This window comes from Tripterygium wilfordii, chromosome 8, assembly GCF_013401445.1.
Source record: "Tripterygium wilfordii isolate XIE 37 chromosome 8, ASM1340144v1, whole genome shotgun sequence".
Taxonomy (NCBI): domain Eukaryota; kingdom Viridiplantae; phylum Streptophyta; class Magnoliopsida; order Celastrales; family Celastraceae; genus Tripterygium; species Tripterygium wilfordii.
Window position 1 is genome coordinate 2,032,664 of NC_052239.1, and position 13,415 is coordinate 2,046,078.

General features: G+C 36.8%; 2 protein-coding genes across 5 annotated transcripts; one reads left to right on the forward strand and one right to left on the reverse strand.

Annotated features, from left to right (window-relative positions):
- Positions 1-48: 48 nt before the first annotated feature.
- Positions 49-5,621, reverse strand: LOC120003738. 4 transcript variants are annotated; one of them, XR_005469369.1, is made up of 11 exons: positions 5,017-5,621; positions 4,828-4,941; positions 4,668-4,748; positions 4,079-4,251; positions 3,827-3,923; positions 1,826-1,859; positions 1,554-1,671; positions 821-1,063; positions 639-731; positions 507-551; positions 49-391 (listed from the first exon to the last, which is right to left on the reverse strand). XR_005469369.1 is itself a non-coding variant. In XM_038852798.1 (6 exons), exons 1-6 carry the CDS (start codon positions 5,305-5,307, stop codon positions 2,946-2,948), a joined length of 867 nt encoding a protein of 288 aa, XP_038708726.1. In that variant the 5' UTR covers positions 5,308-5,620; the 3' UTR covers positions 2,644-2,945. The 4 variants fall into 4 exon arrangements, 1 of the variants encoding a protein (XP_038708726.1); XR_005469368.1 differs by having other exon boundaries at positions 821-1,671; XR_005469370.1 differs by lacking the exons at positions 507-551; positions 639-731; positions 821-1,063.
- Positions 5,622-7,334: 1,713 nt separating this feature from the next.
- Positions 7,335-11,912, forward strand: LOC120003734 (phosphoenolpyruvate/phosphate translocator 1, chloroplastic-like). The gene is made up of 9 exons (XM_038852790.1): positions 7,335-7,885; positions 9,025-9,147; positions 9,247-9,399; positions 9,620-9,705; positions 9,892-9,976; positions 10,151-10,270; positions 10,394-10,462; positions 11,516-11,645; positions 11,765-11,912. The coding sequence occupies exons 1-9, from the start codon at positions 7,502-7,504 to the stop codon at positions 11,839-11,841; spliced, it is 1,227 nt and encodes a 408-aa protein (XP_038708718.1). The 5' UTR covers positions 7,335-7,501; the 3' UTR covers positions 11,842-11,912.
- Positions 11,913-13,415: the final 1,503 nt, after the last annotated feature.

The following is a 13,415-nucleotide window of genomic DNA, read 5'->3' on the forward strand; positions in this document are numbered from 1 at the left end:
ATAAGCATACATTAGAAGGAATGAAGCAGCAAAGTAAATGGAATTATATAGACAAGGCATTCACTGCTATTAAGTAATTCTTCAACATTTATAAATCTTCACAAAAACAACTTGCTATAACAATTTCTTTACAGTATGTTAATATGTATTCCGTAGTTTTCTACGTTTTGTTGTAAATTTATTGCTCTCATCATCTACTCTGTAGCTACCCCATCCGTGAGAAAACTTACAGTGTTCTAATCGAGCCTTGGAAACTGGTTATGCACCTGACGCTATCTCGAAGACAAATGGGAATCGGGGAACCATCTCGAATACAATGTGTTTCAGCCTTGTGAGCAGAACGAAAAATTCTTTAGCATAGGAGATGCATCATGACGAGACGGCGAAGTACCTAATCACATTTCAGAAGCACAAAAGTGTTGAGCATATGCCTTCTTCATGTGGAGCACTGTCTTCAATATAAGTACCGGTAGAAAATATTTTTATTTCTGGTTAAGGGTATGTACCATAATCGAGAAAATGGATCTGACAAAAGAAAGAGATGCGGCCACCTGTTCATGCATAACATTACAATTAGATAACAATAAATGCTGCAAACAATACACAGCAGGATGACGATGGAGGTGTGATGGTTTTACCATATTTTCACATTAACAAGGACCAAGCCACTAAAATATAATGTAGGCTATTGTTGACAGGTGGAAGAACGCAATCTGAAACCAGGGGAAACGCTGAAAACGAAAAAATCAAGAAGTTATAGACCAACTCATGAAAATAGTCGAAAAGATGGGCCACGAATGTATTAATAAAGGCAGCTTACCAAACAATTTAGAGCAGTATCGCCAATCAGGAAGACAGCATTGAGTGAATGCATACATACAATCAAGATTGTCAAAATCGAGATCTTACGTAAGATCGATGGAAGGCCGACACTTCCACAAAGTCGGTGAATTCAATGAGCTATGTTGTTTGATTTATCTTAAAATGGAAGCTCAAAAAGGGAGATATGCTTTACAGTATCCAATTGACTACCCGACTCTGAAATGTAGCTCGCAATTAGAACCTGAAGCAGCATGTAATACTTAAAGGATTGATATTGTAATCTTTATTTTCAAAGAACAGAACAAGTATAAACCAAAACAAGCAACCATTAAGCATAACAGCCCTTGCATTCATCTGTTGCAAAATTTTGAGAGAAAAATTGTCAAAACAGAAAGCTTCCTGTCTGTTAATAAATCTAGATAAAACAATTAGAGCAACATTCTGCTTCCTCCCCGGTTCATCTAAATCTAATCACTCATTCTGGCGGAACAAGAACAGAGTTCATGGATGGAATGAGCCTAACTCTTCGAACTCAGTGAATCCAAATCTTACTTGTTTATCTATAGACTCTTAACATGTTCACTTAATCAGATACTGACATGTAAACACAGTTTCCTTTAGGAGGATTCATACAAAGCATAGACGAGGAAGGATTTGAACACAGAAATGTTCTTATTCCAAAAAAATACATATACAAAAAGCTATTCAATTCTAAGCACCGCAAGAAATACCTGGAAAATTATTTGAAAGAGATAAGCCCATTTCCCTGCTGCTTGGCAATGTGCAGGAGCTACAGAAGTTCCTTGCTCAGCATCTACTTCTGCATTATCAACCTTGTCGCCACCGACTCTTTTGTGATATTGATAGCAGCCACACATGGAAAACAAAAACCCAAGCCGCAATATCAAAATCATTATCCAAATTAGATATCTTTTTCTCTAATAGTTCGAGAAAAGCACTCTAAAAAAACTGACAAACACATTTTCAATTATGTTGAACTTACCCCAAAGCAAGAGGTGACTAATGTAAAGGTCCACCTGCAAAAACCAAGAAACAACATGGATCAATAATATTAATGGGGAGACATAATACTTCTTTGTTTGCTCATTCAAATGATATGAGTAGGCATCTCAAGAACTCCACAGGGAAGTGTACAATTAAACCACATATATGGTCATCATCAGTTTATGTATAATGGAGCAGAAATTACAATTACTCTTAAAAATTCATAAGCAGAAATGAAGTATTGAACTGTAAGCAGTTAACAACAATGCTGGTGTAAAGGGAAATGTATCATTTAATCTCCAATTAGATAATGCATATCGAATTGGAATTTTCACCAAAACTAGACTAGCATATGCCAAATAATATACCAAAAGTTTTTAAATTTCATGTAGAATACTAGCTACTTCTCAACAGTGAAATTAGACAGCATCATCAAGTGTTAGATACGAGTTGCTTACTGAGTGTAATAGTAAAATATGCTAAAGTCGTCCACCAAAGTAGCTATGGTAAGCAATACTACGAGCACAACAAACTTGGAAACCCTGAAGGCCAATAGCCAAGTGGGGTGGATTCCTTTTAGGCATGGCTTCCATGTCTCATCCTCGTACAATAATGTTCTTTCAGTTTCCAACTTGGTTTGTCTGCTAACATGTTTCTTTCTGCTACAATCTTCATACTTCCATATGGTCAGTTATTGGGCTCCCTCTGTTAAGGGTTATTTTCGGCCTAGTAATAGCAATTGTGAAGAACACAAGACATCATTTTGGATGATCTTGGTTTACCATATCAAAATACCAAGCTGTTGAAGTCTCATACTAAAACCATCAAAGAATCTTTACATTGATCAATAGAAAATCCTCAACTTCATAAGTCTGCTGCATATAATTTCCCCAAGTCATTTACATCAACATAAACAGTAGATGAGGAGTGAGGACAATAAACTCAACTCAATAATGCACAAGTTTTACAATTTAAATGACAATATACAATAATTTACAGTTTTTACAAGTTTTTTTTCCTTCCCCATGTTTTTTTGTCTGAATAATCAATTGGACAAATATGTTATGCGTAGGGAAGCAGTTTCTCTACATGTCAAAGTGGGTGCCATAGCCTAGTACTCAAAAGATATCAGCATCATCTACTAGCATTGATAGGCAAAATGGCGCAATAGCAACATTGAAAGTCCGAGAGCCTATTCTGTCTATGTGTTTCATCTCAAAATCACCTTCCTGCATTATTATCAAACCAGTACACATAAATTCCATGGTATGGTTATCCAGAAATAATAGGAAAGCATTTTTCGAGACAATTTAAAACTCTACCACATTGATGGAAAAGAAGATAGTAACAACAATAAGAAACTTGAATAGAAAGATTTTTCACACAAGGAATGTTCTCCAGATGAACATAGTCGTGGTGATTTTAGGTGAATAACAATCTGACTTTAAAAGCACCACTCCATACTTTGTGCCTGGGCATGTATATTCTATGCGTATTGATAATTGAATGAAGTTGAAAATGTTTTGTTGTTTTTCAATCAAAACAGAAGTCAAATGTGTTCAGGGTCAGATCTAGGATCATCCATTTCTGGTCATTCTTCAACATAATATGCACAAATCTAAAACATGGCCACTATATATGAGTGTCTTGTGTGTGTTCAATCCATCGAAGGATATGACATGCTTTCATGTATTAAGTATTAACTAAAGGCATAGCGGCTTTTTGATTAATGTAATCCATAATCAACTCGATTCCAATTAAATGAAGTTGGGTTGCCTTCTATTCCTTTGATTCGTCATTCGAGTATGATCAAGTTTTCTAATAAGGCACTTATTCATGACCACAAGCCACTAATAGTATGAAAATAAGCATTACGCATTTGATGGTGGTCTGAGAACATTCTCCAAGTAGACGGAAAAAATTTTCTTCTTGAGTTACGTCAATATAGTTTGTTTTCAAATAAAAAAGGAAGAAAAAAGTATACGACAGTCGATCTTACCATTCTGCCGCTGGGAGTGCTTAAGGGGCATGCTGATGAATATTCAAAACCCGTTCTAGGAAGTATTACTGGCTGCTCACCAATAACCCCAACCCCCCTGCAATATGGAGAATGATACAAAATTCAAATCAGAAATAACAGAAATACAAAATGTAGCTCATGCCTTTAGGAAAGACAAACAAAAAGCATCAAGTGAATTGTCTCTGGTGACTCCAAAAATGAAGGATGGCACACAAGGCACAGTTAACTCACCAGACATTTTCAGATTTTCCATTAGCATCAGTGATAATCCAATGTCTTCTGAGCAATTGAACAGGGCGATCTGAATTATTTGTGATTCTTATTCTGTATGCATAGAAATACTGCCCTTTTGAAGGTTGACTTCGGCCTTCAATATACACACTCCTCACTTGAACTCTTATTCCCTGCAAAATCAGAGATTTTTCTTTTCAATTGCAACCAAATCAATTTTTTTAGCTTGCTTGAATTTTCTTATTCATTTTACAAGCAACTTTGTGTGTTCAAATGCCAGTTCTGTCCATGCAGAGCCAGTTAAACATATACGAGGCACAGGCAGCAACATTCTCCCAGGCAATGAAAATCAGTTCAACCATCTAACCTAAGAATATTTCATATATACCTAATACAATATTTCATTCCACTTCATCAAGAAACCATTCCAAACTTAAACTGTAGTGTAAACTCTTTCTGTTCATGAACATGACAAAGTCACCAATAGGAAAGAATGCTAAAAACTGTTGGACCATTCAAAATTGCCAAAAAGACAATTGCTTTTAATACTAAAAGTCTTAAAAAGACGAGCAAAGCATCATAATCATACCAGTGTTGTTGCATCACTTGAACATTTTAACAAAGAGTATGGCGCAATTTCCTTTAGCTCATCGCGATATCTGGCTGCATCCTGGCAAACAAATTCACCCAAATCTCAATACATTAACATTTAACAATGAATAATTATGTTCGAAATTTTGAATGGGTACCTGAAACCTTTCATCAGCAATTGCCTCTTTCAACAACCTTCGAAGCCGCAGAACAGGCTCTTCTTCCTCAAACGACCTCAGCGAGTCTCGAATTCTTGCAGCTTCCTTGTAATCCTGACATTCAAAGCAGACCCGCTAACAATACCGCCACACTTTTTTCATATCATCCGAAAATTTGTTTACACTAACCTCGGATTTGGCCGCAACATCCATTTGCTGCTTCAGAAGGGCATAACTTTGGCTGCGAGACAAAAACGAACTCGGACTCGAATTCGAACTCTGACTCTGGCCTCCACCATTGCCCTTCCTCTCCGATGAACAAGCTACAATGCGACAATTCCTCGTGAAGTCCCCGAAATTCACTCGCACTCTCCTTATCCCCGTATCAAAATCGGAAAGCCCTGGGCTTCCTCGACCGGGCAAATCCCTCCATGCGCCCCCATAAAAATCAGTCAAAACTTTGAGACTCATTGAATGCATTTTCTCTCACTTTCCTCTCTAGTTTCCGGGAAAACAAAATCTCGTAAAGATCACGCAGGGATTATACTGGTTTGTTCCTTTATAGGCATCCGATAAAATTGGCGTGGAAATCAACTCTCTACGCCGGAATATACATAGATAGCGTGAAATTATAGGGTTTATCCCTAAATGTGGGGGCTAAATTGACGACATTTCTTGGCTAATTTGGGAGATTTGGAGATATTCGGTGCCCTTTTTTTCCAAGGTTTTGCTATTTATTTATGGTGGGATTGATCTCAGATCGTTAGGATTTTTTGCTGCCTATGGAGGAGAACGATCAAACGTGGCACCTGGCTTGATGTTTGGTTTCATATAACGGACCCCTCAGAATAAAGCCCAACTTAACTAGACAAGCCCAATTTGAGTGGGGGTAAATTAATTTTAATTGGGGCCTAACTACTTTTTGCTTGGGCTAATATCTAAAGCTCTATATATAAAAAAAAAAAAAAAAAAATTCTCAAAATTCCACTAGAGGCCCAGCCCCCCAGTCATTCTACTGCACATCCGCCTTTGATGGCGGTCAGATTGGTGATTGACGGTGGAGATCCATTGTTGGCCGTGAGAGAGGAAGAGATAATATCGCGCGAGAGGGAGAGAGGGGAGATAGAAAATTGAAATTCCAAGAGAGATAATTAGAGTCAGTGGCATACCCCAGTCTTTAGGAGTCCATGCGAAATTTTGAAAATGAACCCTCTTGAGAAACAAAAATTTAATGTCGTCTATTACTTAAAAATTTGAATCTTGTAGCATTTTGAAATGCAAAATCACCAATTATGTTGGTCTAATCGATTTTTTCCGTCAAATCACTTTCAATAAATAACATAACTAACTTATTTAGCATTTCTTGTGATTACTACATTATTAATAGTCTAGTATTTTTCAAAAGTATGAGGCTCTGGGGATTGGAGGCCCTGAGCGACCGCCCATCTTGCCTGCCCTTAGGGACACTATTGGTTAGAGTGATTTTAGGAGTTTGATTTTTGAATTTGCTTAGTCAGTTGTTTACATGGCTTGTCATGTTATTATGTATACTTATGAATGTGTACATTTTGGACGTGTAGTACTATCGATTTTATAATGCAGTTGCTTAAGCTTGGCATCAGAGATTCCAAGGTCTGGCACTGACTTGACTCTCCTTATGTTTTTCTCTGCATTGAATCTTTCATTCAAGAAGGAGGGCTAAATATCGAATATTCTAGTCTATGCAATAATAGAATATTTGACATAACTTGGTAGGCCAAAAAAATATTGTAATTGCCATTCCTGGCAAAGCTACAGCTTTCTTTTAATAGTTTTTTCCCTTTCCAAACTACTTGCCTAATCAGAAAACTGAATTTCTTTCTTTTTTTTTTTATAAAACTGAATTTCTTTAACCGAGGAACTAGGGATGTTCGCGGTCGGTTTCGATCGATTTTTTAGGGTTTTTTTGACATTAAAATAACATATCAAATAGTCGGTTTTGTCGATTTTTTCGGTTTTTTATCGGATTGGTTCGGTTTGGTTTTTAATGGAGAAATTTGTAATTTTGTATTATAAAAAAACATACCAATCATTTCGGTTTTGACGGTTTTTTTTGAATAGCCCTACGAGGAACCCCTAACATGTTCTTTCTAACAATAGAGTGATCTAAACCTTGGGTTATCAAAACAACCCACATTACACTACACTCACGATAAGTAAGATTGTATTAAATCTCATGCAGGTAGGGGCTCAGAAATCGAACAAAGAAATATCTCGATTGATTAGTTCAATTCCTGGTTGGAAAACAACACGTGTTTATAAAATATTTATATGTTTGGACCCTAACTCGGATTAGATTTCGGACGTATTTAATTGATAATACCCGAATTGATTTAAATCCGAACAAATAAATTGAACAATAATCTATTTCGAGTTAGGGTACGCACAAGTAAATGGACAACAAAACAATAGCCTTGTTTCTTGACTTTGCGGGTGGCAATGACTTGTCAACGCAGCCGATCAAAGACTGGTCCCGTTTTCCCTCCATAGCAGTCCACCAACTACCCATTCAATTTTCATTCAAAATTGGATCCTCATCGATCCTCATTAAAATATATTATGAGAAAATCGACGGGAATCATCTATGATTCCATATATACATCATACTTCGTAATTCCTATTGAAGCCTCGGAAAATGCAGAGCCAATCGTTTGGACTCTCTCCGACGCTCCCGTCTCCGAAGCCTCGGGCCCTGTTAACGAGCCTTAGATGCAATCCGGTACGTGTTTCTTGCTCTTCGTCGCCAAAGCTTCGCGATCTTAGTGCGTCTACAGATGCAGTCTCGGTTAAATTTACTAGGCGGTCGTGGAACTTGAGTTCGTCGCCTTTGGGGCTCAGGCCATGGGCCTCCGTTCCTGTTCCCGCCAGAAATGAGCGTTTCGAGACCAGAGCCGCTGCTGTGCCCGAGAGCGCAGCGGAGGGCGAGAAGTCTGGTAGTTTGGTGGAGACACTCCAGCTTGGATTGTTGATTGGCCTCTGGTATCTTTTCACTGTTTTATTCAGCATCTACAATAAGCAGGTCTTTTTTCCTAATTGATTCTTCGTAATCTTCTGCCTTGCATGCTTGTTTTTGGTTTGAGTATGATTTCGATTATTTCTTTACACTCAGTTTTGTTTGGAGTAAGAGTGGATGCTGGAGACTATTAGATTGCTGTCAGGGATAATCACGATTAGTTGAAATTTTTTTAAAATTCAACACGCTGAAAGTTCTTTCCCTCTTCCAGCGAAATCAATGAGGAAAGAGATTGAAGGATCAGAAATGAATTTTAGGCGTTGACATTCGTGATTATATTTATGAGAAATTGAATATTAGTGTAAATAAACTTTTACCTGATGACTAAATTAATTTTGATGTGGCAAACACTTGTTGTGTTATGATTGATGGATGTATAGAGCTTCAAACTTTGTACCTGTTATAATTTTTGTAATATAAAGAGTTTTCTGCGGCTATATATATCCATTGACTGTGAAGCCAATTATTGTTTTGGACTCCTGAGAGTTAGAATCTTATGTCCAAGAATTTGTGAATTTGTAATTTGAATTATGTAGGTTCCATCTAGTTTTGTTGGTAAGTATATTGCCCTTGTTGGGAGGCATGATACCAGATCATTCCTTCGCAGTTCTTCAGAGATCATAATTAACAGATACTTTTCATCCTGTTAAACACATATTCAGCAGGGTTCCCTTTTTAATGTATGGGTGCAGGAGCAAACTCAAAACTTAAAAGTAGTCCTGCTAGTGGATTTAGGGGAGGGTTCTCAGTTCTTGGCTTCTTGCCCAACCCCACTTTTCCTAATCCTGCCCCAATAGTTTTATATATTTGTATGCTTTTGAGTTCTGAGAACCCTCTAAAATGTTTTCATGAACTAGAAAATTATGCAAAAAATATGAATATTGAAATTGGTTTCTTTTGTGGGTTGAGGCACCCAGAGGGGCTCCAGACTTCTTTCTTTGCAGTGAGAAGGTATGGTAGCCTTGCCCAATTCCCGTCTCTAAATAATGGGAGGGTGCCACCACCCCTGTATGTTAGCCTAGGGAATGGACTAAGAATGGTATACCTGAGTAGAATATGATTATGCATAGTTGAGCCAGAGAATACACATTTTTTACCAGAGAGTACACATTTTTTAATTTTTTAAGCATTCTTCTACTTGACAGGTTTTGAAGGTCTACCCATTTCCAGTTACCGTCACCATGTTTCAATTTGCCATTGGGACTGTACTTGTTACGTTAATGTGGACTCTCAACCTCTATAAGAGGCCAAAAGTCAGTGGCGCACAGGTAATTTGTTTTGTGCTAAAAAAAGGTCAAAGGTGTTTCTTATTTGCAGGACATTGAATTCTATTGAATCATAATTCCCTTTTAATTGATTCTTGACAGCTCGCTGCAATTCTACCGCTTGCTGTGGCGCACACTTTAGGAAATCTTTTTACAATTATGAGTCTTGGGAAAGTCGCTGTTTCTTTCACTCACACAATCAAAGCTATGGAGCCTTTCTTTTCTGTTGTCCTGTCCGCCATGTTTCTCGGAGAGGTAAGAATTTTGTGTCTCATCTTTTGCATGGGAAAAAAAAGGCATGTAGAAATAGGAGGAATTGTGCTACGGTTGCTACACTAAGTTGCATGTACATCAGCAGCACATGCACATAATTTTGTTTTGAAAAATGATTGAACATTTTATATCTTTGTTAATTTCTAATATCCATAGCTATAAAAGTCGATATAATCAAATTTCTTGTGATCATACTGTACAGATTCCTACTCCCTGGGTGGTTGGTTCCCTTCTACCAATTGTTGGCGGAGTGGCACTTGCATCTGTGACCGAGGCTTCTTTCAATTGGTAAGAATCACTTTGCATATGCTTCTAATTACTATTGCCAAAACAGACCACTTACTTTGATATTGCAGACCTTCTAGTGGTGGATCTCAATCGTGTTAGTAATATCTGAGTCTGATACAAAAACCCCACTTCAAAATATTAGATTTCTTTTTATTCCATGACTTCATTGTTATGTATATGCAAAAGGTATGGATTTTGGGCTGCAATGGCTTCCAATTTGACGAACCAATCCCGCAATGTCCTCAGCAAAAAGGTCATGGTCAAGAAGGAGGTAATGTTCCTACCGATTTTATATATTTTCTCTCTTGATTGGTAGTGGGAATAACGCTTGGCTTCTTGTTTACCTGTAACAACATCTCTCAACTTATCCATCATTTGAAACTTGATTGAACTTTTTTTCCCTTTGATTTGAATGGGCTTAATTTGAAAGCTTCTCTTCTGGCAGGAATCTGTGGACGACATTACTCTTTTTTCAATAATTACAATTATGTCTTTGTTCTTGATAGCCCCAGTGGCTATCTTTATGGAAGGTGTCAAGTTTACCCCTGCATATCTGCAATCTGCTGTAAGTTTTTTTTTTTTAATTGAAATCCTTGTATCTTGGAAGTTTTCGGTTTACTTGGACAGTACATTTCTTGTTACCTGATCTCTGTATTTGTCATTTTTTGATAAATTTTATGCTCCTTAGGGATTTAATGTCAATCAAGTATGCACTAGGGCTCTTCTGGCCGCACTCTGCTTTCACGCTTATCAGCAGGTAATGCCGTTTGTGTCTCTGTGGTTTTCCGGGTTTCCTTTTCGGAGTCCTATATTATGTGTTTTCCTCATTTCATGTGCTCAAAAATTGTACTTTTTCTTTCTAGATTTAAAGTTTATGATTCTGTATGTGTCATATTGTCATGCTGTTCTGGGTTTCCTTTCTTCTCTCGTGGTGCACTGCATTTATGGTTTTGAATTAACTGATTGTGCGGTACTGTATGCTATCTCAATGTGCTGTATGCAAAAAAAAATAATAAATGCATGTACTTTTTTGTCAAAAGCTATGAGATATAAACCACTACCATCATCATCACAACAATGACGTTTGTCTCTTGACAATTTAGGATCAGCTACATGAACTTATAATATAATAGGAAACAAAACAAGGAGATCTTGACCTAGTGGTAATCACTTCTTAAGATTTCAAATAAGTTGAAGATTTGAATCTTCCACACGCTAAAAATAACAAACATTAAAATTAATATTATATTTGTCAAAAAAAATAATGTAGGAAACATGAACCTTATTGCATGGAAATCTTAGGGCTTTTAAAGTTGGTAGCTATATGTCGGCACATCCATGAGCATGCATATTCTTTATGTTTCCATAGTTTTAGCCTTGAAAATTGTGGTTTCCCACTTGATTCTTGATGGCTGGTTTTGTACAGATTGTTTTCTTGTAATTCTATTAACCAAGTAAGAGACAGATAATTAAAGCAGATTACGAGGAGTTAATCATTTATCATGCCCATTTCTTTGGTCTATGAGTGGATTAAGTATATCATGTTTTGTTACTACTTACTAGGACAATTTGTTCAATTTGAGCTGGATTTCCATGGGTGTTGATTGTTCTCCTGTACTTGCCCAAGTGTAAGATTGGATAACTTTTGTCCCATTCACTTGTCTTAGAGGGTCTCGTGATTGGGAGTATGTATAAAGTTGGATAGATATAAAATAAAAGGACACAAAACTGGCCAAGGCCGGGTATATTAAATGGTTGTCCAGCACCCTAACTAAGAACAGCTTGATGCTCTCTGTGTTGAAACTTGCAGGTTGCTTACATGCTATTGCAAAGGGTCTCCCCTGTTACCCACTCTGTGACCAATTGTTTGAAGCGCGTTGTCATCATTGTCAGTTCCATTTTATTCTTTCGTACACCCGTCTCACCTATTAGCTCTCTAGGTAAGTTGCATTTCATACCCTATTGCAAGAAAAATAACATTGCTTGTTTGATCATTGATGTTTGTTCATATTTAACTTTGTTTAACCATACTCTTTTCTCTGCTGATTTCATAATGCAGGTACCGGTGTGGCTATTGCCGGAGTTTTTCTGTATTCGAGGGTGAAGCGTATTAAGCCAAAGCCTAAGACTACTTGAAGTTCTATTTTGTTTTCAAATTGGTTGACAGTATTAGATTGCTGTAGGTCAGGCTGGCTGGGAACTTAATTTTTTTTCCCCACCCTTGTCGTTTTTTTGTAATTTTGATTCTTTGGGACCCCATAATTTTATTGTGACATATAGCTTTCCGGCAACTGCAAATAGTTGCTGCTTGAACTTCATCCCCCAAAATTTTACTCTCCGCAACTATTTTTTATCCGTGACGAGGGAACCCATCGAAAATACAGTCCACCGGACTCGGCAACTATAAATAGTTGTCTATTCTAACTTTACCCCTCTTGCAGAATATAATTTGCCTATGCTAAACATCAATGATATTGTGTGTCCTTTCTTATTTTGTTATGGGAATAAATTTGAGTAGTTTTTACTTTTACAAAGTGCCATGCATTGCTTAAAGATAAGTAATCAATGATCAAGAGTTTACCAAAATCCTTGAAAGACACAGGTAGAAAGGATGAAGAAATAGCTTTTGACACAAACTAAGCCTTCTCTCTTCATTCCTTCCCCTCAAAGCTCCTTCAACAACATCTCAAGCTATCCCCACTCCATAAGCTGGTCGATATATGGTAGTAAATTTAGTTAACTTTACTATTACGTCATGTCGCAAGGAATGACAGTGAGACGAATTGGTTAGTCGATTAAGTTGTGACACGGAGAATAGGAATGACTATGCGGCGAACTAATTCGTCAATCAAATTGTGACACCTAGAGTCGGAATGACAATTAGGTAGATTGTTTAGTCAATTAAGTTACTATACATATAGGAAGAATGACAATGAGACAAATTAATTCGTCAATCAAGTCGTGACACGTATAATAGAAATGACAAAAGGTATATTCGTTCTTCAATCAAATTGTGACACGTAAAATAATAATGACAATGAGGTGGATTAGTTCGTTAATTACATTGTGCAGTGTAAGATAGTAAAATACAAATGATGGTGAGACTGATTGGTTTTAAAAAATAAATAAATATAGTCATTCTCCCATGAAGAAATTCTTTCTTTTAAATATCCAATTTAGAAGTGGGTCAAATAATAATCAAAACAAATAATATAAATGGGAAGACTCTATCAAGTTGTACTAGTCAAATGACATAAAACACATAGAATAATGTTTGAGACTCAAAAATATGAACCTCATATTAACCCAAATTAATGTGGAAGATATTTTTATAGTGAATCATACATATGTGTTTATAATCAATTGTCGTGAACACGCTACATAGATTTGGGATAAAATGGCAGTCATATTTTATGGGTCTCGAACATTACTCAAACACAAATACATGAAAACAAAATATGATCCTACCCACAGTAGCTATGGGTATGTGTAATAACCCGCAAACCACACGTGATAAATCTATCATGTCAGTTTGAATGGGATAAAATGTTTTTTTTTTGAAAAATGCACATCAGCCTCCTTATTCCATCATTGTCCCCTCAGTGGGCATCAACCTCTATCACTACTAAAAAATTGCATAATTGAAAGACAAGAAAGAAAGTATTTAACCTGGTCAAGTCAAGTCAAGTCCTAGACAACCAATCTTCCAC

Excerpts from the sequence above, each read along its gene's own strand:
- LOC120003734 (XM_038852790.1), top strand. The coding sequence starts at position 7,502 with ATGCAGAGCCAATCGTTTGGACTCTCTCCGACGCTCCCGTCTCCGAAG. Across the intron at positions 7,886-9,024 it reads TCAGCATCTACAATAAGCAG|GTTTTGAAGGTCTACCCATT; the intron begins GTCTTTTTTCCT and ends TCTACTTGACAG. Across the intron at positions 9,400-9,619 it reads CCGCCATGTTTCTCGGAGAG|ATTCCTACTCCCTGGGTGGT; the intron begins GTAAGAATTTTG and ends CATACTGTACAG.
- LOC120003738 (XM_038852798.1), bottom strand. The coding sequence starts at position 5,307 with ATGCATTCAATGAGTCTCAAAGTTTTGACTGATTTTTATGGGGGCGCA. Across the intron at positions 4,942-5,016 it reads ATGTTGCGGCCAAATCCGAG|GATTACAAGGAAGCTGCAAG; the intron begins GTTAGTGTAAAC and ends TTTGAATGTCAG. Across the intron at positions 4,252-4,667 it reads CAAGTGATGCAACAACACTG|GGAATAAGAGTTCAAGTGAG; the intron begins GTATGATTATGA and ends CTGATTTTGCAG.